General features: G+C 57.8%; 1 protein-coding gene across 1 annotated transcript in view; it reads left to right on the top strand.

Annotated features, from left to right (window-relative positions):
* Nucleotides 1–7,800: 7,800 nt before the first annotated feature.
* The window catches only part of PARVG (parvin, gamma), a 20,486-nt gene continuing 5,533 nt past the window's right edge, over nucleotides 7,801–22,753 (top strand). Inside the window, exons 1-11 of the mRNA XM_012658386.1 lie at nucleotides 7,801–7,896; nucleotides 8,753–8,848; nucleotides 10,783–10,847; nucleotides 12,576–12,678; nucleotides 13,733–13,873; nucleotides 14,796–14,911; nucleotides 15,879–15,934; nucleotides 18,219–18,241; nucleotides 20,041–20,099; nucleotides 20,241–20,309; nucleotides 22,428–22,529. Of these exons, the coding sequence (XP_012513840.1) occupies nucleotides 8,770–8,848; nucleotides 10,783–10,847; nucleotides 12,576–12,678; nucleotides 13,733–13,873; nucleotides 14,796–14,911; nucleotides 15,879–15,934; nucleotides 18,219–18,241; nucleotides 20,041–20,099; nucleotides 20,241–20,309; nucleotides 22,428–22,529 (813 nt within the window). The 5' untranslated portion in view covers nucleotides 7,801–7,896; nucleotides 8,753–8,769. The remainder of the gene's footprint in view (nucleotides 7,897–8,752; nucleotides 8,849–10,782; nucleotides 10,848–12,575; nucleotides 12,679–13,732; nucleotides 13,874–14,795; nucleotides 14,912–15,878; nucleotides 15,935–18,218; nucleotides 18,242–20,040; nucleotides 20,100–20,240; nucleotides 20,310–22,427; nucleotides 22,530–22,753) is intronic.

The raw sequence follows: 22,753 nt of genomic DNA, 5'->3' as shown, positions 1-22,753 counted from the left end.
GTGGAGACCCACTCTTTGGGGCTTTGATCAGGTTCGATAGATCGTGATCATCACTGCAAGGGTTAGACGGTACCCTGGGGAGTAAAGTCCCAGGGTGTGGGGATTCTCAGGAGCCCAACGCAGTAGGAACCTAGAACATTCATTAAGTATTTCCCGGGGCCCGCTGTGTGCCCTGCGCCGTGCTGGGCACTGGGGACATGTCGGGGAGTGAGGGCCTGGAGGGGGTGGGGGCGGGCAGACAGAGCAGGGAGCAAACAGGAAGTGCTGACAGGGCACGTCTGGGCAGAAGGCAGAACGGGCGGGCGTGTGTTGGATGGAGGTGGGCGGGAAGGCTCCTGAGGCCGAGGGGCGGGAGCCAAGCCCTCATACCCTTCCGCTCCCCAGCCCTCTTGGCCTTGGGTGGGCCGTGTGGCTACTTCTGTCGGCCGGGATGTGGTCACCCCAGGCTCAGCACCTGCCGCGTCGCCTTTGAGGTGCACAGCACATTCAGGCACGCAGCCCTTGGTGCACACCCGGCATGCTTTTCAAGACGTCTACCAGGATTCTGGTGTCCCGGGTGTATTCGCTCTCGATTTTTCCCCAAAATTAATTCCTGCAATGTATTGACCAGGTGAGCCTCAAACACCGTGCCACAAAGCAAGGAAGTGCAGTCGTCCGTGGTGTCTGGGGCTTGGATCCGGGAGCCCCGTGGGTACCAAAACCACGGATGCTCAAGTCCCTGACAGAAAGTGGAGCAGTACTTGCCTGTAACCTACACGCATCCTCCGTGCATGTTAGGTCATCTCCAGGTTACTTAGACTATCTGATACAGTGGAAATGCTTTGTGAATAGTTGTTACAGTGTATTGTTTGGAGAATAATGGTAAGAAAAAAACTCTGTACATGTTCGGTACAGGTGCAGTTTTTTTTCAAATATTTTCAATCTGCGGTCAGTTAAATCCACAAATGTGGAGCCCAAGGATACGGGGGGCTGACTGTGCTCAAAGAATGATGGGGACATGTCGAAAGGACATAGGAGCTACGAGTGTCCATACTTTCAATAATTTGAGCATCAAAAGGAATACTGGAGTGTAACACATTGAATTTTTTAGAAATCCGTGCATTTATAGTGATACTAAACAAGGATGAAAAAGAGGACTTCATTTTTCTTTTAACATCTTATTTTTATATAATTCCAAACTCTGAAAAGTTGCAGGAATAGGACAGAGTTCTGTGTTTACCCAGATACTCATAAATGTTAACATTTTTGCTTTGTCCTCCTTATTTTGTATCTTATCTCCCTCTCTGCCTCTTTTTCTCTCTCAATATAATAATTTCTTTATACACACATTTATTGATTGATACATATCTTTCCTGAATCTTTGAGAGTAAGTTGCATGCATTACACCCCCTTTAAGACATTCTCTTACATAATCTCAGTACAAGTGTCATTGTCAGGAAATAACATTGATACAATAGCGTTATCTAATCTACGGACCTTAATTATATTTTTCCAGTTGTCCCAATAATGACATTTATACAGCAATATGGGGCATCGATGGAATCAGCTGTCATATGTCTCCGGCCTCCTGTAGTCTGAAGTGGTTCTTCAGTCTTTCCTTATGTTTCATAACAAATTTGGAGAACACAAGCCAGTTATCCTCTATAGAACGTCCGTCAGTTTGGATTGGCCTAGCATTTTCCTTATGATTAGATTCAGGTTGTGCGTTTCTGGCAGAAGTGATGTGTTCTTCTCAGCACACCATTAGTAGGAGACATCAGTTCATTTCTCCTGTTTTGTATGATGTTGATTGCTTAGTTAAGGTAGAGCTTATCAGGTTTGTATACTAAAAATGTAACTGTAGTCAATAAATATTTATAAGGAAGGAATATTTGCTTCCGAAGTTACCTTTCCACCACAAATAACTAGAAACAGCTATTTCAGACATTAGACCAGGGGTAGTTCAGGTTCGTTATTCCTAAGAAAAGGGAAGCAAGTGAGCTGAGCCCCGCCCCCTGCGCCCCCCCAACACAGTCCCAGGGCTATGCTGGAGGGAGGGGCCCAGACAGAGCCAGGTGGTCTCACTGAACCGAGGAGACGGATCAGAGTTTGAGGAGGTCAAGTGTAAACAAACGTCAAAAGAGTCAAAGGAATCCACGATTAACTGTGCCAGAAAAAACTCTAACACTTTAAAGAAATGCAACAAGATTCAGCGCCGAACAACAAAAAATAATGTCTAGCATTGAATAAAAAATTCCTACACATACAGAGAAGCAGAAAAGTGTGACCTGCAACCAGCAGAAAGATCAGTCAGTAGAAGCAGACTGAGAAATGACAGAGATGATGGATCCCACGGGACAGCTGACCTGGCAAACATTCATGTCATGAAAGATTGTTCTAGATTAAAGAGCTCTTATGAGACTTATAAACCAAATGCAGTCACAGGTAATATGTGATCCCTGATTGAATCTTGGAGAAAAAAATACAGCTACAAAAGATATTTTTTGAACACAGGGAAATTTGAATATGGATAAAATGTTAGAAAATATTACATCAATGCCCATTTTCTTGGGTGTCATATTGGTCCTGTGTTAGGAGAATGTCCTTGTTTTTAGGCAATACATTCTGAAGTATTTAGAGATAAAGCAATATGATCTCTGCAATTTAATTTTATTAATTTTTAAAAATTTTAATTGGGTAAAATACACATACCATAAAATCTGCCATCTTAACTATTTTTAAGAGTACAGTTCAGTAGTATTAGGTACGTTCACATTTTTGTACAAACAATCTCCAGAACTCTTTTCATCTTGCAAAAGAGAAAATCTCTATTGTCCATTAAACAATAATGGCCCATTCTCCCCTCCCCCAGCATCTGGCAACCGCCATTCTGCTTCTATCTGTGAATTTGACTACTTTGGAATCCGTCTGAGTGGAACCATGCAGTGTTTGTCTTTTCGTGATGAGCTTATTTCACTTAGCATAATGTCCTCGAGGTTCGTGCATGTCGGACGTATGTCAAAATGCCCTTCCTTTTAAAGGCTGAGTGATACTCCATTGTATGCGTATACCACATTTTGTGTATCCCTGCAAACGTCTTTATATGGCTCAGTAAAAGTGAAAAAGAAAGCAAATGTAATAAAATGTTGTTTAACAAAACTCGTATTGAGATTTCTGGGATGTAAATGTAATTTAGGTGTTTCCTATATAAACTTTGGACAAAAAAATCACATTGTCTTGAGCGAGACACACATTTTTAGGTTTGTGTATTAAAAACCAAGAAGCATTACCAGGAAAATATTAACCCAAGAAATACATGTATGTATGTATATGCATGTGCATGTGTGTGTGCGTGTGTATATGTTTATGTATATGTATGTGTATGTAATACAGCAAGTGAGAAAATACGGGTAATTAATTGTTAAGTCCTCTGCCAGAGAATGCATGTAGCCTGGAGGCATGCTAGTGTATTGCCCTCCCTACCAGGTGAATGTTTAACTTCTGTGCTTGTTTCGGTAGAGAAAACGCACTTGCTGGCTCAAGAGCTGTACGCAGGGAATCAAGGGCTCTACTGATTTGCTCCAGTAAAGAAATCACTTTTGGAGCAGCTGCTATGATTGGAATCCCACTGATAAAAATTTCCAGGTTCCACCTGTCTCCGCCCCGTCAATGAGGCTTCGCTTTTGCTTTTACTGTTTTGTTAGGCTCTGGGTGCTCAGGACACACCCACTGGGCCTCTCCCGAGACAAGTGTCTTCTCTTCCCAGACGAACAGCCAGTATGGGAGCTGTTGTCAATGGGGGAGGTCGGTGAACTGTCCCAGGTCTGGAACCAGGTTTGGTGCTTGACCCTCTGTCATGGTGCCCCAATTCAGCCCTGTGTCGAACTGACTTAGACTTCCGCTGGTTTTTACTGAGCAGGTCCTTTGGAGGCTGCCCCTCTGTTTCAGTCCCAAGGACTCCGGGAGCCTGACATCCCCGTGGCGAGACCTTTCTGTGTTGCTCTGGCCCCTTTCCTGTTACAGCTGCCCTGCCCAATGTGGTGCATTGTCTGCAAAAATGGCTGCAATAATTTCCTTCCCTCTATCCCCGCTGCTGTGCTGCAGGGATTCTTAACTGGGCTCGTGGTGCTTGGACTTACCTGCATGTTAACTGTTGCAATTCTTAGGGTCCCTCTCTGCCCCTAAATGATGCCCCGCCTTTCACAGAGGTGGCTTGGCGAGGCTCGGGTGGAGTCTGTGCTGTGATTCCGCACCCGACAGGGTTAGATCCTGCATCTGATTTCCAGCTGCACCAGCCCTGCAGCCCTAGGAGACAAGAGATTCTTCTAAGTCTATCACACACCTCCCTGGCACTCTGAACGTAGCTTACACTGAGGATTTAAAGCCGTTCCTTGTTGTAAACCCTTCGGTGTGATGATGAAGAGCGGCCTTCCCCCCGCAGTCCTTGGATAAGCCGTGCTTGTGTTGGGCTTGGAAGCCACAACTCAGTCTGCCAAAGCCGGGAATCTAACAGGCACTTAGTTCTGAGCGATCGCAGGTAATCATTTTGCCCTCATGGGTGGGGATCTGTCAGAACTCCATTCTCTGATGGCTACGAGGTCCTCACGGCCTTTAAATCAACCAGAACAAGTAACCAGTCCCAGGTTACCGGCCTTGCAAATGTGTCGCCTGCGATGGTTTCTGGTAACAGATCGTATATTCATCAGGGTCGGGTCGCAGACGACTAGAACCACTTTAGTTGTTTGGAGTGAAAAGGAATCTGATACAGGCAATGATGGGATTCCCGAGCTGTTGGAAGGCTGGGGGCGACTCCTCCAGCAGGTCCTCTTGGAATAACCCTGCAGAGCCGGCCTGCGAAGGAGCCGCCCTGGCTGGGAAGCTGCTAAGTGACCGCTGGCTCCAGAAGTGTAACTCCTGGGCTCATCTATTCACTCCCCAGCCCCACTGTCCTCTCCGTCCCGACCTCTGCGACTCAACTGTGAGCTTCCTGCCTCCGGCACCCAGCTGGGTGTGGTGAGGGGGAAGCCCTGGCAGGAGGGAGAGAGGAAGGCCGAGGTCTCTTCCGCTGTGCCCCTCTGCTGGGTAGCCACGTTCTGGCTGTGTCCCCACCAGAGGCCACAGCTCCTACCCAGTGCCCCTCTTCCTGGGCTCTGGCACCCGCTCCTTTGCCCCTGAGGCTTTGGAGCTGGAACGGCTCCCACACGTTGCTAGCCTGGGGGTGCAGCACCGAGTCCTCTGGGTGCCTTCAGCCCTGCCGCCATAGTGCCTGTACTAAACCCTCTGCAGTTACAGCATTGGAAGGTGCCATCTCTCTGCTGCTGGGACTCTCACTGATGCCCCTGCTCGGCTGTGATCCGGGGCTCAGAATCCACCACCAGAACCACCGGGTCTGAAACCAGGCTGAGCTTGCGACGCTGCCCTAGCGAAACAGGCCCTGAGCACGGCTGCTTCTCTGCCGCTTTGTCACAAAGCCCAGTCTCAGTGGGGGCATGGGCATGGCGGAATCACGGGCTCAGTTTCTTTCTCTGTAATACGGGCATGAGAATTGCACCTACCTCACAGGGTGGGTTCCAGCAAAATTAAAGCCCTTAAAATTGTGTTTGTTTCATCATCAGTGGCTCTATAAATATGAGCATTAGTAACTACTAATCTTTGATGTTTTCATAACTTCTCATAAACAACCCGACTTTCCTGCTCTCACGCACCCCTTGCCCCTGCTTCCCTCCTGATCTGTCAGAGAGAAAGGGTGGACGGCTTCCTGGTCGCCCAGCGTGTCACCTGTTGCTATGGAAACTCAATTTCCGCCTGGATGGTGAAGATTCAAGCTCGAGAGGCCGCTGGGGTCTGAGGTGCTCTCTGACATCCACCGTGCTGGGATCTCTCCGCGAACTCCTCTAGGCCTTCGCGTGTGCCAGGTTCTCGCTCCTCTTCAACCGCTAACTCCTACTCAGCCGTCAAGGCCCACTTCTCTTCCAGAAAGGCTTCCTGATGCCCTGGGCGACAATGGCCGTCGCTCCTCATTCATGGAGCCCACTCTGTGCCGGGCGCTGTCCTAGGCACGGCAGGTAACAGAGGGTGAGAGGTGGGCCACGTCTGATGGGGAGACAGGTATTGAACACCCGCTGACCGACTCGCCGAACCCACAGCATCACAGCTTTAAGTGCCGTGAAGGAGACCTCGGGGGCCGTAGTAACGAATCGCAGGGAGGCCTTACTATAGAGCAGGCAGTTAGGGAGGGCTTCCCAGAGGAGGAGGCATTCGAGCTGACGTGAAGGATGAGGACTCAGCCATGTCAAAAGCTGGGGCAGGGGCTTCCAGGCTGGGGAAGGACGCTGAAGCAGGAAGGCACGTGGCATTTTCAGAGGACAGAGGGTGGTCACCGTGGCTGGGAGGAGAAGTTAGGGGACAAGGACGGAGATGCGCCAGCAGGTCACATATGTTGGGACGTGTGGGCGGGGCTGTGCAGACTGGATTTTAAGAGCTGTGGGACGTGGGTTTTAAGTGAACGCTGTGCCTGCTCGTGGAGGGGCGGGCGCGGGAGGTGGCAGCCCAGACGGGAGGCTCCCGCGTGGTCCGGGCGGGGAGGGGGCTGGCCGGGGCTGGAGGTGGGAGGATGCGCGGGCGGAGCTGCTGGTTTGCTGGTGGCTGGGATGTGGCGGCTGGTCCCCAGGCTCTGGCCCTGGTAGCTGCCGTTTGGAGAGAGAGGGAGGCTGGGGAGGACCTGGCTTATTTGAGGGAAGGTGGGGGCGGGAGAGAAATAAGAAATACTAAGTTCGAATCGCCTGAGGCGTGGCCGGTGGCCGGGGCTCGGGCAGAGCCTTCCGGTAGGTCTGCGGCGGCCGCGGCCTCCTCCCCGGCCCTGCTGCGCGGAGAGGAGGAAGCTGCCTGCAGGGCTGAGCAGGCCTGGAGGAAGTGAGCCCCTGCCTCCTGGCCGGCCCGGCCCCAGGCGGCGTAGGGAACCCGGAACCTGCTTTTATTCAGAGCCCCAGGGACCACCAGCGGGGCTCGGAGGCCTTCGTCTCCTGCGTGGAGAAAGCAGCCAGGTGAGTCCCCCTGCACCTGGGCCCAGGTGAGTCTGCACCTGCTGGGAGGTTCTGCCTGCCCACCATGCTTGGGCGCCAGGGGGCACAGAGGGAGGGTCCCAGGCGCCATGTGGAGATGACCCCAGAGTCTCCGCTGAGGCCGCACAGGGAGGGAGTTGGTAAAAGTGGGCCCCTGGGCCCCTGGGGCCCCTCCCGCCACCCCGCTTACAGGCGGCTTGGTCCTCCCTCCGCATTTTACGGAGGAGTTGTCGAGGTCCCCACGGGCACAAGAGCCCCGCGGTAGCTCTCGTGGTAGCCCGTGAACAGTTCCGCTTCCATCCCACACCCTCCCCTGAGCGTCAGCCATGCTGGGGGAGAAGGGCTAGTCCTCCTTCCTCAGCTGCAGAAACTGAGGCCCTGGGGCAGGGGGGACTTGCCCAGTGCTGGTTGTCCCTAGAGGTGGCTTCCCGGTCTGTGTCTGCTCGACTGCCTTTGGCCAGCATTGAATCCAGGCCCTCCTTGTAAAGGTACATCAGGACCAGAGAGGGCAGGGGGTTTGCCCAAAGTCACACAGCCAGAGTGAGGAGGAGCCAGGCTGGAACCCAGGCCTCCTAACCCCAGGCGGGGCTCTTTCCCCTTCTCCAGCCCTGGTCCTCAAGCCGGAGTCCTGGTGTCCAGCAGGAAGCTTGGGGATTGAGGGCCGGGAGTCAGTCCTGGTGGCTGTGTTCTCCCTGTCCATGCTTCTGGGCGTCCTGGAACCCTTGTCCTCCCCCAGGCTGGCTGCCGGTCTGACGGGGGTGGCTCTGGCCCTGTGAACGCCCCCATCTTGCACGGCTTCCCCATCTCCTTGCTTTGACCACCAGATTCTGCTGCGGCCTCCCCACCTGTTGTCTGAGTGAGTTTGTCAATCTGGGGACACCCGGGGCTGGAGAGAGCGAGGGAGGGCCAAAGCTGCCCGCTGAGCCGCGAAGCCTTCGCCGGAGCGGAAGTGGCCGCGGGAACAGGAAGGGGGCTGGGCTGGCCTCTGGGTCTGCCCCCTTCCAGGCGTGGGCCTCAGCCCATCACGACAGCCAGGCGGTGAGGGCACCCTCTGTAAGCGCTGGCCCTTCCTGCGCAGCCAGAGGTTGGGATGATGGTCCCACTACAGAGACCCTCACTCAGGATTGGGGGCCAGGCCGCCCCCGGGAACCACGTCTCCGTGGAGTGGGGACACGTCTGGTGGCGTCGGCAGGCCCTCCCCCGGTTCGCTCACTCAGAGGCTGGCCGCGCCTGCTCTGTGTTGGTCCGTCTCGGGCTCCCGGGCTGGAGGGGATGGCCGGTTTCTGCTCAGGGTCTGGGGGTGTCGTGATGTCTTCCGTCCACGTGTTCACCTCAACCAGCCTCTGCAGGCCAGCCTGGGAGTCCCCCTCGAGCTCGACCCCTCAAGCTCTGGGGAGCGGGCTGCACCCCTCTCTGTCCTGACCGCAGAGGTGGGGGCTCCCGTGCGGGCGCTGCGGGAGGGCAGTGGGCAGGCCACTCTGCCCGTGACCAAGGGAGGACCAGGTCCCCGCCAAGTCCCCCGTCTTGGGCTGTGCCCCCAGCCCGGGAGGTTTGGCTCCAGGCCCCTTCTCGCCAGGGGCCCTGTCCCCGGCCTGGGCCGGTGCAGTGACTGGTCCACGGAGCCGAGCTCCCCGTCTGTTCTGAGCCTCCCGTTTAGAGGAGACGATGAGCACGGAGTGAGGTTAGGGCTTCTCTGTCCCCGCATCCTCCAGGGCAGGCGTGGGAGACGATGGAGCCGGAGGCCCTCTACCACCTGCTGCAGCTCCCGAGGGCGGTGGACCTGCCAGTGGAGGAGGAGCTCCCGCAAGGTGCTGTGCCACGCGGGCCTGAGGGCCGGGCCAGGGCGGAGGGGGAGGGTCTGCACGGCCAGAGCGAGCCTGGCTGTGCCTGGGAACGTGCTCTGCTTCCGAGGTGTCCCCCCGTCCTGCTCCCCGGCCTCTGCCTTCCGCGCTCTGCTCGCCCCACCTCCTGCTCCTGGAACCGTCTGCGGGGTCACCCCCCATGGCCTCACACCTCCAGGCTGGGTACGATGTCGACCGTGATGATAGTGCTGACTGCCGTGAGCCTGCTCTGTGCTGGCCCCGCGCTAAGCACTTACGTATTCCTGAGGGTGGGCGTCATGGCCTCCTGTTTACAGACGAGGAAACTGAGGCACAGGGAGTAACAAGCCAGAGTAGCGGGCCACTCTGTTAGTAAGTATTGCAGCTGCTTCCTGAACCCAAGGACAGCCTAGCACGCAGGTTCTACGCCCCCCGCGCAGGATCTGACGCCTCGCGGGACGTGGGGCTACTGGTCTGCTCCCCTCTCACGAGGGGGGCTCTAAACAGCGGGGGGGGCCTGGGGTCAGAGCAACTCAGTGCGGTGGGTCACCCTTCATGAGCCGTTTGGGGACTTTGCGACCACTGCCCCCAAATTTCCCTCCTAGGAGAGGGTTCGAAAGGAGGACGCAGCAGGCACCCAGAACTGTCACCCTCGCCCTGTGCTCTAAAAGGGACAAACAACAGTACAGCAGGCGCGGCCCGCAGGTGCCAGTGGGGAAGAGCTTCAGGTGGACGCACTAGGTTTATGCGGCCATTAGCGCAGACCGTGATGACGGAGAAAATGTGTGAAGCATTTAAGGGAAAAGGGCAGAACGCAACTTTCTAGATCCTGTGAATTCCGCCTCTTAAAGCAGGCGTCGTGGAACAAGAATCCCGGCACCAAGAGGGCCCCGGAGCACGGTGAGGACCCCAGGGGGGCTGGGCTTCATGCCGAGTCTCCCAGCTGACGTCCTCACTGTCTGGTGTTTGCAAACCGTCGAGACTGGAAAGCATCCTGGGGATAGTGCAGAGCTGGGGTGGCAGGACTTCGTTATTCAAAAAGACCTTATTTTTTGTTCTACAGTTGACTTAGAGATACCCATAGTTCTGGCAAGCAAAGCCGGACACGGGATAATTCTGAGCGGCAAGAAGTCTGCTCCGGGAAGGGGAGGCGCTGTAGTCGTCCGTTTGCTCGTTTATTCCTTTGCCCCCTCCGCACACTCCCAAGTGTTCGTTGAGTGCCTGTCCCGTGAGGCGTATTAGCGCACGGCTCTCCTGCCTTCTGTCTTTTCAAAAGACACAGGGCTGGGGAGTCCTCGAAGGCTTTCAGCACGTCTAGGAAAAGCCCCCACTTGGGTCACACGAGAGGTGACGCATTTTGGTCAACGTAGGCCAGGCAGTCCCCACTGCTGACTCAGTTTCCCCCAGGTGACTAGCTGATCGCAGAGGTCCCTCTTGGCCCTGACATTTTGTGGGTTCCGTGAGTCCAAAACGTGGGAAGCTCCTGACCAAGGCCTCGGGGAAGGGGAGCTGCTGGGCCTCGGAGGGCGAGCCGGGTCTCACCCACGCGGGGGCAGGCAGACTTGGGGCAGGTCCCACATCTGTCCCTTACAGCCTGGTGGGCCCGGGCCCGTCATCGGCCTCTCTGTCCCCTGGTTTCATTTTACGTAAGTGGGCAGGGTTGCCAGATACAATACACGACACCCAGTTAAGTTTGCATTTCAGAGAATTAAGAAATAATTTGAGTTTAAGCACGTCTCAAAATACCGGCCTTGCAGCGCGTGGGGCTGAGCTGGCGCTCCTGAGGGCGGCGAGGGAAGGGCGTTTGAGTGAAGAGGCAGGACCCAGCTCCCCGCGGGGCCAGGGGCTGGGCCCTGGGGGTGACCTGCGGGGGGAGCTGCCGAGCGTCCTGTAGGGTCCCCACGTGCCCGCTCTGCTTCCAGGAGGAAAGAAGAAATACCTGCCACCCACTTCCCGGAAGGACCCCAAATTCGAAGAGCTGCAGAAGGTACGGCCGCCCTCCGCAGCTCCGGCTCCTCTGGAGACAGCTTTGCGGGCAGACCCGGCACCGGCCTCTGCCACCCCCACTCTGGACCACAGGCTGGCGGGCGACACCCCCCCCACCAGGTCCCGAAAGGCCTGTTGAATGGCTGCATGAACGAGCGTTTATTGAGCACTGACTGTGTGCCTTCATGCACCATCCTGGCAGCCTCCTGGGACCTGAGGGGATCTGTGTCCCTGGGAGGGGACAGTGAGGTTAGAGAGGTGACCTGTCCTGTGCAGGCCCACAGCTGTCCGGGGACAGAGGTGGGGTTTGACCCAGGCTGTCGGCCCCTTTGCCTGCCTGGTTGCCGTGGTGATGGAGAGCTGGTAAGGGCAGCTTGGTTCTCTCCTTGGTCATGGGCCTGCTGCTGTGGCCGCTGGGCCAGCTGGGCATAGGTGGGTTTGGGGCCTCCTTCCCTCAGCCCTACTTCTGTAGTCTCCATGTGGCCTCTCTGTTGCCTCCTCCAGGGAGGCCTCCTGGCCTACATCATCTTCCATACCCAGAGGATTTGTGGGCCGTTTTCTATTCTCCTTCCCAATCCCTCACTCTTTCCATCCCCATCCCCATCCCCATCCCCATCCCCATGCCTGGCCCAACCCTGTGCCACGCCCTGGGGACACAGGGAAGAACCACCCAGTGCCTCCTGGGAAACTTGTGGGTGTTGACACGCCACCTCAGTTTGGGTTCCTCCCAGACTGCTCCTGAGATGAGGGTTCGAGTGTGAGTAGCTGAGCCAGGAGGTGATCCCAGGAGACAAGGGAGGGAAGGGGCCAGCACAGGGGGTGACTGAGCTGGTTGTGGCCTGCTGGGGACCCGTGCCCAGGGGACAAGGAGCTAGGGTATTTGCACACCACCTGCTGACAGCGGTGGAGCCTTAATCCCCAGGACTCTGGCCTGTTGAGCGCCAGCGGGGTGGGACAGGCCGGCAGAGCCGCAGGGGGAGCGGGCTGGGGGCACCACCGTGGCAACACCTGGGTGTGGGGCGGGGCGCCAGCAGCCCCACGCGAGCATTCTAGGGCTGGCGCCACAGGCGACTGCACGCTGGGTGGCTGAGGCCAACAGAAACATGTGCCTCATGGTCCTGGAGGCCAGGGGCCCTCAGCCAAGGCGTTGGCAGGTTCGGTTCCACCGTGCTCTGGAGGAAGAGCCCGTCCTGCGCCTCTCCCAGCTCTGGGGGCTGCCGGACCCTGGCTCCCTGACCTGTGGACACATCACTGCGTCCCACCTCTGTCCTCTGTGCTCCGGTAACATGCCCCCACTTCCTCCTGAGACCTGCCAGGAGCACCTTGGACATCCGTATTTCTACCAGCCACCCCTGCAAGGCCATCTCGGCTTTTCCATCAAGCCTCCATTTCTGAGTCTTTCTGCCCCCCAATGCCACAGCCACTTCCGCATTTGTAGGTCTTTGTTCAGTAGCACCCCACTTTCACATGTAATAACGACAGCCCCACAGAGCTCAGGCTTGTGATGGACAGAAGCAGGGGATCTGCGGGAGCCCAGAATAGGCCCCAGCTCAGCCTGGCAGATCAGGGAGGGCTTCCCAGAGGAGGTGGCGTTTGGCCAGGCCTTGAAGGATGGGTAGGAGTTGGCAGTGGAGAGGAGGGTGTTCCAGGTGAGGACAGAGCCGAGCCAAGTGGGGGCCGGGAGAGAAGTGCCCCCCAACCCCAGTCAGCTATCTCTTGGGGCCTGCAGGTGCTGATGGAGTGGATCAATGCCACCCTCCTCCCCGAGCACATCGTGGTCCGCAGCCTGGAGGAGGACATGTTCGACGGGCTCATCCTGCACCACCTGTTCCGTAAGCGGCTGCTCGGGGGCTGCCTGGCCCCGTTGCCCCAGCCTGACCCCTCCTGGCTTCACAACAGCCCAGGTTCAGGGTCGCCTGTCTCACTTTCTAGGTGGGCCTCCCCCCAACCCACTGCCTCCTATTCACTCAGTGCCTGCCGTTTCTAGGCTCCGGGAGATAGAGAAACCCACCGTCCCCGCCCTCAGGCTGCCCCTGGCTGCTGGCGAGGAAGCTGAGGCAGGGCTGGGTCCTGCCTGGGGTGCTCCTGCCTCAGTCTTGTAAGCTCCGGGGGCTTCGAAGGGGCTGCTCACTCTCAGGGCCACCTCCCGGCCCATGGTCGGTCTTCCCCGCAGCCCCGGAGTCACCCTCTCCCTTGGCCATTGTGTGGTCAGGTTTCATCTGTGTGAGTGCCTCCCGCACAGAACCGTGGCCCGGGAGGGCAGGGATGGGCCCAGTTCCGTGTCCTCGGCACCCAGCCGGGGGCAGGCTTGGCGTTGCTGAGCTCTTTGTAGACGGGCTGCCCGGCGATCCCGGGAGCCTGGCTGACGCGCCCGGCACTTCCCAGGTAGCAGGTGCAGCTCCTCCTCGGAACAGCGCTGCGCTGGCGCTGAGCCCATTTCACGACGAGGAAACTGAGGCTCGGAAAGGCCTAGTGACTTGTGCAAGGTCTCTCAGCCAAGACAGCAGGGGAGTTAGGATACGAGCCCAGGAATGCGGGCCTTCCCCACTGAGCCACGCTCCCTGCAGAGATGAGCGGACACGGCTGTGCAGAAGGCCAAGGGCTGGGCACAGGGGTGGTCTAGCTCAGCCGGGCCGGCTCAGCCAGCTCTGAGGGCTGTGGCTTGCTCATGTCGCCCGGCCTGCATGCCCATCGATCCCGTTTCGTGTGTGGGTGGGGGTGTTCCAGGGGGCGGTGGGCACGTCTGCTTGCTGCTGTGGGGGTGGCCGGGGCCAGGCGCCAGGAATGTGTTCCCAGGCTCTCGCTGTCTGAAGCACTGGCTCAGCCTCCTGGAGGGTCCCTGAGGTGCCCTGCCCTGGGGCCCTCAACGCCCTCTCCGGCCCGCAGAGAAGCTGGCAGCACTCAAGCTGGAAGCACAGGACATCGCCTTGACCGCCGCCAGCCAGAGGCACAAGCTCGAGGTGGTGCTGGAGGCCGTGAACCGGAGTCTGCAGCTGCAGGAGCCGCAGGCCAAGTGGAGCGTGGACAGTACGTGGGGCGCCAGCTGGGCACCGGGAGGGTCGGGCAGCCCTGGTCCTTCTGCTCCGTGGCTCCTCACCTACCCAGAAGGTGCCCATCCTCCGCCCAGGCGGGGCCACATCCTGGGGGCCGGAGGGGAGGAGAAGCCTCCAGGAGCCAAGAGCAGGGGAGGCCAGGATCTGGTGGAGGAGCGGACAGCCCAGCAGTCTGTACCCCGAGGGTCTCACTGCAACCCCGGGCGACAGCCTTGCCGAGGTGATAGCCTCTCCTGGGTTCCAAGTGCCATGACGCGCCTGCCAGCCCTGTCAGATGGGCGTTAACTGTCCCTTTCACTAATCCATGGAAATGACACCCACAGTGCCAGCTGGTGCAAAACTGGGAGTGTGCAGAGCACCTCGCCGTCCCCTCCCACCCCATTAGCAGTCTGGTGTAGACTCCCTTCCATTCGGTTTACACCCCCGTGTGCCAGGTGAGGGAACTGGGCTGGCAGGAGCTAGGTGGCTTCTTCGAGGCGGGCGGGGCTGGTGTAACGGAGCCGGCTTCCAGCCCAGGCCTCGTGCCCCCGCATCCACGGTTGAAGTCTCACATTCAGGAGCCGACGTTTCCAGTGTTGGCCCTGAGTTGAGTCCATTCAGCTTAAATCTAACGATGCCTCACCCAGCGCCCTGCCCTGGGACACCCACCCAATGGCGCTGCCGTGAGCGTCTTCGTGTCTGAAGCCCCGTCTGCAAGGTGGGTGGTACCCTTGGGCTGTGTTCCCAGAAGTGGGATGACCCAGGCCAAGTGTGGCTATTTTTAGGGCTCTGAATATGCATCTCCAGGTAGCTGGGGAAGCGTAGTCTGCAGGGGGCTGTTCTCATGGTGCGGAGCCCCCACTCAGCGGCCGGAGTCAGCCCCCTCGGCTCTTACCAGCGCTCTTCTCCCCTCCCAGCCATCTTCAGCAAGGACCTGCTGGCCACCCTGCACCTTCTGGTGGCCCTGGCCAAGCGCTTCCAGCCCAACCTGCCCCTCCCGACCGGCGTCCAGGTGGAGGTCATCACCATCGAGGTAATGCCAGCCCCGGTATATATGCATGGGGCGGCCGAGCATCTTGGGGCCACACTGCTGCCCCCAGCGGTGGGGGTGCTTCCTGTGGCAGGGGCTGACCCGGCTGAGCTTCAGGGAGCCGTGAGAAATGGCAGGTCCCGCTGGGATGGCGGTGGGGCACTGGCTGGAGCTGGGGACGGGCTGCAGAGGCCTAGCTGCACCGTGGCCTCAGCAGATGCCATCTGCCTGGGCAGAGGCTGGTGGCAAGCCGGGACACGTGGGCCACACGGGGCCATCTGTTCATGGCTGTTCAGGAGCCTTCGCACCATTGAGTCCAAAGCACTGTCCTCGAGCTACAGCGCTGACGGTTGTGCTGGGCCCCGTCCTCTCTCAGGGGCCTTCTGGGATGTCTCTGCCCGGGACGCGCTCGAGCCCGTGTGCTGCTGTGCTGTGGCTGATGCCCCGGGGGCCTAGGTCCTCTGTCTGCCAGACGCTGAGCCCACAGCAGGGGACCCACCTGCTCCTGCTTCCCAGCACTGCTCCCCCAGGCTCCGGGTCCCCGGTGTGCCGGCGTCCACGCCCCAGGGCCTGCCTTTGACCTGCCCCAACAGAATAAGCCACGTCCAGCCAAACCCTAAGGCATTTCTGCTGTTTTCAAAACCACTGATTAAAATTCTCTACTGAGCAGCTTTGTGGCTGTGTGCACGTACGTGCACACAGGTGATTGCATTCATTCACGCATTCATTCGCTCAGTAATATCAGCTGTGCTCGTTGACACTGCCCCTCCCACCAGGAGACAGCCACGATCCCCGCCCTCATGGGCTCCAGGCTCACGGGTAGGGACAGCTAAGCCTGGCCACAGGGCTGAGGGCCACCTGGGAGGCCACCCGGGCAAGGGTGAGGCAGAGCAAATTGGTCCCTCGGGGCTGCTTTGGGTCCCAGAGTTTCCTGGGATTACTCGATTTCTTCTCCTTTGTTCTTTCTTAGAGCACCAAGAGTGGTCTAAAGTCGGAGAAGTTGTTGGAACAACTCACTGAGAGCAGGTGACCGGGGACAAGGCCCATGGCTGGGGCTGGGGCTGGGCTGGGTTTTGCAGGGTGGGTGCAGGCAGGGGGTGGGGCAGATCTGCCTGACCTCCGTGGGAAGGGCCCCCACACTCTGCGGGCTCCTCTCAGCCCCGGGAGGGCCACACTGACCCCTCAGTCCTGCGGCAGCACGCGGGAGCCCTTCTGTCCCACAGCTGCCACCCTGCCCGTCTCTGCCTGACGCCCTCCGAGCCACCCTGCTGCATTTTCTGGGGTGGGGACCCCTGGGTTTGGGATGCAGGTTCTGCCCAGTGAATCATAAAGTCTTTTCTCTGGTGTGGGCAGAATGCTCCCCCGTCCTTGCAGAGTGGCAGGAGCAGCAGAGAACCGTGCATAGCCAGGGCGTGGCTGCCCTGCCCAGCCTGTCACCCAGATTGCCCGCGGCAGCCCGGCTCTGTCTTGTCCAGGCAGCTTTCTGGATGGGTTGGGAGGAGGCCACTGGCAGGACGTTTGTGGGTTCCCCTCCCTTGTCTGACTTGTACCGAAGACCGACTGTGCGCAGGGCGCGGGGCTGAGTGTTTGAGCCCTCACGGAGTCCAGCCCGGCGAGGTCGGTTCTCAGCAGCTTACGGAAGCCCAGAGCAGGCAGGGCGTGCCCAGGTCGCACGGCTGGGTGTTGGGTCCCAGGATTCAGACCCAGGACACCGTGACTGCCGGTGCTGCGACTGAGGAGCCGGGCGGAGGAGGCTGGGAGACGCAGGCCTCAGGGGCATCCGGACCTTGTAGGAAAACACTTTGAAGAGCCTCCCTCGTCCTCCCCCGGCTCCCTCACACGGTGGTCCCTACGCCCCTGCTGTCCCAGCCCCGCCAGCCCACACAGGGCGCATTTGCCCTGCCGCTTCCTCCCTTCCCTGCTTTTAAACTCCTCCTGCCGGGCTCTCTCCCTCCTCCCGTTGAAGTCAGGATGTGCTTCCCGCTCTCGGTCCAAGCGCCCTCCTGCCCGACGGTCAGGTCCACTAAGCCAGGCCCACCACACTGGAGGTTCTGGATGCCCGAGTGGCCCTGGGCCTCAGTTTCTTTCTCTGTTAACTGAGACTTAGGTCAAATATGGTCCGACACTGATGGTTCTAGGATTCTGTGCAGGAATCCAAGGCTGGCACGAGAGCTCTCAGAGCGCCCCGTCCGAGCGCCGCAGGGAACAGGCGGGGCCTCGAGAGGGTTGCCTGGGGGCCGCGCGGGCTCGTGGCTCGTCCGCCCGCACTGGTCAGGGTGCAGCTGGGTGAACGGCTGTTGGGTGTCAGCCCAGTGATGTGGCAGCTGCCAGGTGGTGTCGAGGGTTTTCTGACTTCTCATATTAATATTAGTTATTGATTACTGTGTAACGAGTTTCCCCGAAATTCACAGCTTAAAACAACAGTGAACGTTTATTGTCCTTGACGTTTCTGTGGGTCGGGGATTCAGGAGCAGCTTGGCTGGGTGGTCGTGGCTCACAGTCTCTTGAGGGTCCCAGCCAAGGTGTCGAGGGGGCTGCCGTCCCCTGAAGGCTCGACTGGGTCCACAGGAACAGCGCAGGGTGTCTGTCCCTCCTGGCAGTGGTGGCCTTTGTGCTGAGCCCTGGGTCGATCCTGGTCTCTGCCCACGTGGCCCACTCCCCCTCTGAGGGCCGTGGTCAGGGGTGTTGCCCCCCTGGACCCAGAGAACTTCGCTTCCGTGGGGCACAGGTAGGGCTAAACATTTAACAAAAAATCAAAGGAAAAACTTTCAGAGAGAATAAAAACGGGTGAGAGAAGCCAGGACGAAAGAGTATATGCCGTATGGTTTCGCTTACACAAACTTGCAGGACGGGCAAATCCAATCTCTGGCAAGAGAAACCACAGCAGCGGCATCTGTGGGGAGACACAGGGGCGGGTAGGAAACGAGAGGGCACACGGGGTGCTGGGAGGCTCTGCGTCGGGGCGGGTGGTGGTCGCACAGCTGTGTGTACGTGTACAGCTGCGCAAGCTGCGCACTGAGCATTCGTGCCCTTTGCTGTCTGAGTGCTACGCCCTCCTCGAGACGGAACAGTGCCCACAGACACAGTAAAAGCCAAGTGTTCGAGGTGTGGAAGCCTCAGGGCAAGGGTACGGACCGCCTTTTGCACGTTTCTTTCCACCACGCCCTCCCCCGGAGCTGCCAGGGAGACCACGAGCACCCCGGTTTCTCCGCACCCTCGCTGCACCGAGGCTTGTAGTAGTAACAGATTATAGGTCTGCCGACTTTTTAACCATGTGTTTGCTTTTTCCCCTCTGCAATGTCCCCTTCAGCACAGACAAGGACCAGCCTTCAGGTGAGTACTTTTGTCACGTAAGGAGATCTCCTGTCCGACACGTGTCATCGCAGACACAGAATGATGGATGTCCTCTTGTCTCCCTCGTGGGCTGCTACTTGCACCTCAAGCCTTACTCCTGTGCACCTGTCCCTGCTTCTGTCTGTCTGTCTGTGTGTCCGCGGGGCTGGCTCCTCCTCACGGTGCTGTCCCTGTGGGCAGTCACGGGGGCGTCCGCTGAGTGAGTGGGCTCTGCAGCCGGGTGGCCTGGGTTCCAACACGAATCCCCCCGCTCATTAGGGCAAGTGTCTTCACCTGTCTGTGCCTCAGTTTCCTCGTCTGTAAAATGGGTTAACTATGGCACCCACCGTTTAAAGGGGTGGTGAGGGTTGAAGGAGGTAGTTCGTGAACGTGTTCAGCACTCAGCGAACGCCCAGGAGCGCGTGGTCAGTAACGTGGCTTCTGCTCTTGCGCCAGAGCCGTCTGCCAATCGATCGATTGACCGGCTGCTATTTCTTTCATTCATCCGTCCCTCAGTCAGGCGGCCTGGCCAGTTCATCCCCCTGTCTGTTTATGCATCGTCCTTCCGTCCATCCACCACCCACCCTTCCTACCACCATTTTCCCTCCCTGCACCCTCCCCACTTGGACACGGACCGTGGCAGAGGACTCTAAGGAACACGCCCCCCGCAGAGGCAGAAATAATGACCTGTGAGGAGCTTCTGAGAGTGGGGGCCGAGGGGGGCTGAATGGGGAGCGCTGGCGGGGTCTGTGTCTGTGGGGGGAGGGGCGGCTTGACATGGGGGTGGCCCAGGGAGCAGAGTTTTGGACAGAGGGCAGCATGCTGATGGTGTCACCCGGGGGGCAGGGATACAGAGCAGGGCGTCTCCTGAGCACGAATCTGCCTCTCGCTGCCTGGCCCTTTCAGTGACACCGTTTCCCTGAACGCACACCGAGAGGTCTGGAAGGGACCGGTGGTGTTCCCACCGTGTTTCGTGGGTTCTGAGGCATTTGAACGTGACGATGCTATCTTCACGTGAGACTCCCCCTTCACAAATGAGGGAACTGGGGCACAGAGACATGATGTGACTTGCTCAGAGTCACACAGCTGCCGAGTGGCAGAAGCCGCAGTAAACTCAGTCTGGGTAGTCAGTGCCCGAGGGCCAGTGTCCCCACGGGAAGGATGTCAGCTGCAAATGGCAGGAACCCAGCTTGTATGCCAAGGGGCACCTGAGGCTGGCCCGGGGGCCCGAGCCGCCGTTCCCAGGCATGGAGGGAGCGACTCAGTGGCCGAGGGAGCTGGCCTTTTGGGCTCGTGGGAGGGCCTGCCCTCCTCCCTCTGCCAGTCGAGAACCCGGGGAGGACACTGGACCCACATCAGCCCCAGCCAGCCCCTGGCCAACCGCCCGTGGCAGCCCCTGGAGGGCCCTGGGTGGGGACGGCCAGCGCCCAGAGGAGGGTGCGGCCGGGCGAGCACGGTGCCGGGCGTCCGCTGCGGAAGGCACGAGCATCTCCCAAAGTCCTACCGTGCGCCCAGGCACTGTGCCAAGTGTGTGTGTCACCTGCTATCACGTTTGCTCTATGTTGCCAACCATACCCTATAGATGAGGAAACTGAGGCACAGAGAGGGGAGGTGACTGCCCCCGGGCCACACAGCCGGGGAGCAGTGACTGACATCCAGGCCCGTTTTATTCAAGAACCGTGATCTAAACTACAGCTCCCTTCGCGCTGGTTATGCTGAGAAACTTTTGTGAAAAGCGTTCCCTGTCTGGTAGGGATAATAGCGTCGTAACGAGGTGTTTATTGGATCTGTGTCTGCAGAGGACGTCTTTGATGAATTGTTTAAGCTGGCTCCGGAGAAAGTGCACGCGGTGAAAGAGGTAGGGGTCGTCGCAGCTCGGGCGGCGCGGGAGGGAAACGGCCCTTGCTCCACAGCGGCTGGTGGGGGGTGCTTTCTGTCACCCCAGGTGGGAAGGTCACAAAGCCGAGACCCTGGGCCTGGGGCCCTTGTTTTTGGCTAGGCCATCGTGACCTTTGTCAACCAGCAGCTGGACTCCCTGGGCCTGTCTGTGCAGAACCTGGACACGCAGGTAGGGACTCAGCTGTGGGGCCCCCAGGCAAGGAAGGGGCTCTTGGTGCAGGGAGGAAAGAGGGACCCCGCTGTGTGGTCTGGGGGTCACGCCATCTCCTGGAGCCTTGGGGTCCTCCTCCCCAGCGCGGGTGTGGCTGGCAGGCAGCATTGTCCCCAGGTACACGGGGACCCTGCGCGGCAGGGACCGTGGCGCAGTTTACAAAACTGGAGTCGTTTCGGCTCTTGCTGTTTTCCACCGTTGCGCTTGTTTTCATAATTAATCTCAGACCATCGGACACCAAGACCAAAAGCGCGCGAGCCCGCCCCGTGCGCTGTGTTTGGCCAGACAGTGCTGATCCGTTTGTGTGGGGCGCCAGGAGCGGGTGACGGCGCAGCCCCGCCCCCGCGGGCTCCGTGTCCCTCACGTGCGGCCGAGGAGCTCGGCCCACCACGGCGGACTCAAAGCGAACTGTCCCCGGGGCAGGGGCAGGAACTGAGGGGTCAGCATTGCGCGGTTGGCTGCCGTGCCCCCCTGGTGTTCCCTCAGCATGGGCACGGGAGGGCACAGGAGCAGGGCAGCTCACTGCCAGCCCGGGGCCTGCCGGACATTGGCGGCCTCAAGTGGATGTGGCGCCGCGGGTGTCAGGCCACCTGGGTTGTGCCACGTGCTGGACCAAATGGCTTGTGAAGGTCTCAGTTGGAGCTGCTGACCCCTCAGACACACTCCGAGTGGGCAGTGGCCAGGCAGGGGTGGGGCTGATGTGCTCCCATGCCTAGCGGCTAAAGCCAGTAAAGCCCCCACTATGTGCCAGGCCCTGAGCAAAGTGCTTTCCACACATGAACTCATGGAACCCTCCCAACAACTCGTGCGGTGGGAACTGATGGCTGCCCCATTTTATAGATGAAGATGTTAAGGCCCAGAGAGGTTAATTAACTTGTCCAGGGTCACACAGGATATATGGTAGACCTGGGATTTGAACCCAGGCAGCTGGTGGCAGAGTCTGTGCTTATACCCACCTCACATGATGGCCACAGGAGAAGTTTGTGTGTGATATGGTGGCAACATGGCAGGGTAGAAATACCAGACTCTGAAGCCGGGTGACCACGTTTCCATCCTGCCTTTGCCACTTATGACCCCAGGGCCCCAAGGACACATGCTCCACTTTAGCTGTGTGACCTTGAGTAAGTTACTGGACTTCTCCGAACCTCAGGCTCCTCTTCTTATGAAATGGGTAAGGATATCAATCTCATAGAATTGTGAGTGATACATGAGGTGGTGTTTAGTATATTACCTGACATGCTGCAGACATGCAATAAACGATAGTTTGTAGTTCTGTTACATTTCATGTGGGTATAAACAGGACCGTCTCTTAGGTTTATGTTCCACCGGTTTCATCTTTGTCTCTCCCTTGCTGATACAATGGCTTTTGGAGGATAACGGTGCGTGCGAAGGGAGCATTTAGAGACTATTCAATAAGAGAGGATACTGAAGGCTCTGGTGTTCCGGTTGCATTACCAAAGAACATCAGCAGAAAAGATTTCAGGCCCAAACTAATAACATTGGGACAGATTTAATATGAGGAAATTCCATTAAGGACTTTGAATGTTGGTTTCCGCCAATATCCATCTTGTGTTTTGTATCTTTGAAGAGATTCAATAGGATTATATCAGCATATGATATGCAGGTGGCAGGGACGACAGTTTCATCTCTGAACACACAGACAGGACAGACACAAATATTAACGTGGCGGCGGCACAGTGAGCCGGTGTGAGGTTGTCTGCCTTTTCCTGATGGGTGATGTTATACTTAACTCTATTTCCGGCTGTGTTTCTGTAGCTCACGGAGCAGCATGTTGTTTAAAAAATGATATGAGGCTATTCCACAGCGAGTTTAGAAATGGCTTATTATTAAGTATGGGCTATGTACCAGGCAGTCTAAAGTGCTTGGTACCCACTATTTACAGCAACACCGTGGGGTTGGGAATGTCTTTCCCATTTCTCAAAAAGGAACCCGAGGCTCAGAGAGGTTGCGTGACTTTCTTAGGGCCACACAGCCTGTAAAAGGCCGAATAGGCTCCCACAGGCTGCCTGGATCCAGCGTCTCCCAGGTGAGAGCCTCCAGTCCTTTCCTCTGTAGTTCGCAGATGGAGTCATCTTACTCCTGCTGATTGGACAACTGGAAGGCTTCTTTCTGCACTTAAAGGAATTCTACCTCACTCCCAACTCTCCTGCAGAAATGGTAAGTTTTCCAAAGAGCTTCCCTGATGGTCTACTCTGGGTGGACAGATCTACAGAACTGGCACAGCCAGTCTGTGTATCCACTTCCAGGTGAAGTGAAGGGTAGAAGGGAACTTTGGTTGTTTATATGTCTGCCTGTCCACCCATCCCCCCATCCATTCCCCATCCATCCCTCTACCTGCCTCTCCATTTACCTACCTATCCATCCATCCATCCACCCATCCA

Source organism: Propithecus coquereli, unplaced genomic scaffold (assembly GCF_000956105.1).
Source record: "Propithecus coquereli isolate 6110/MARCELLA unplaced genomic scaffold, Pcoq_1.0 Scaffold1168, whole genome shotgun sequence".
In the NCBI taxonomy this organism is placed as follows: Eukaryota; Metazoa; Chordata; class Mammalia; order Primates; family Indriidae; genus Propithecus; species Propithecus coquereli.
The sequence above is the reverse complement of the archived record's forward strand: the minus strand, read 5'-3'. Positions and strand labels throughout refer to the sequence as shown.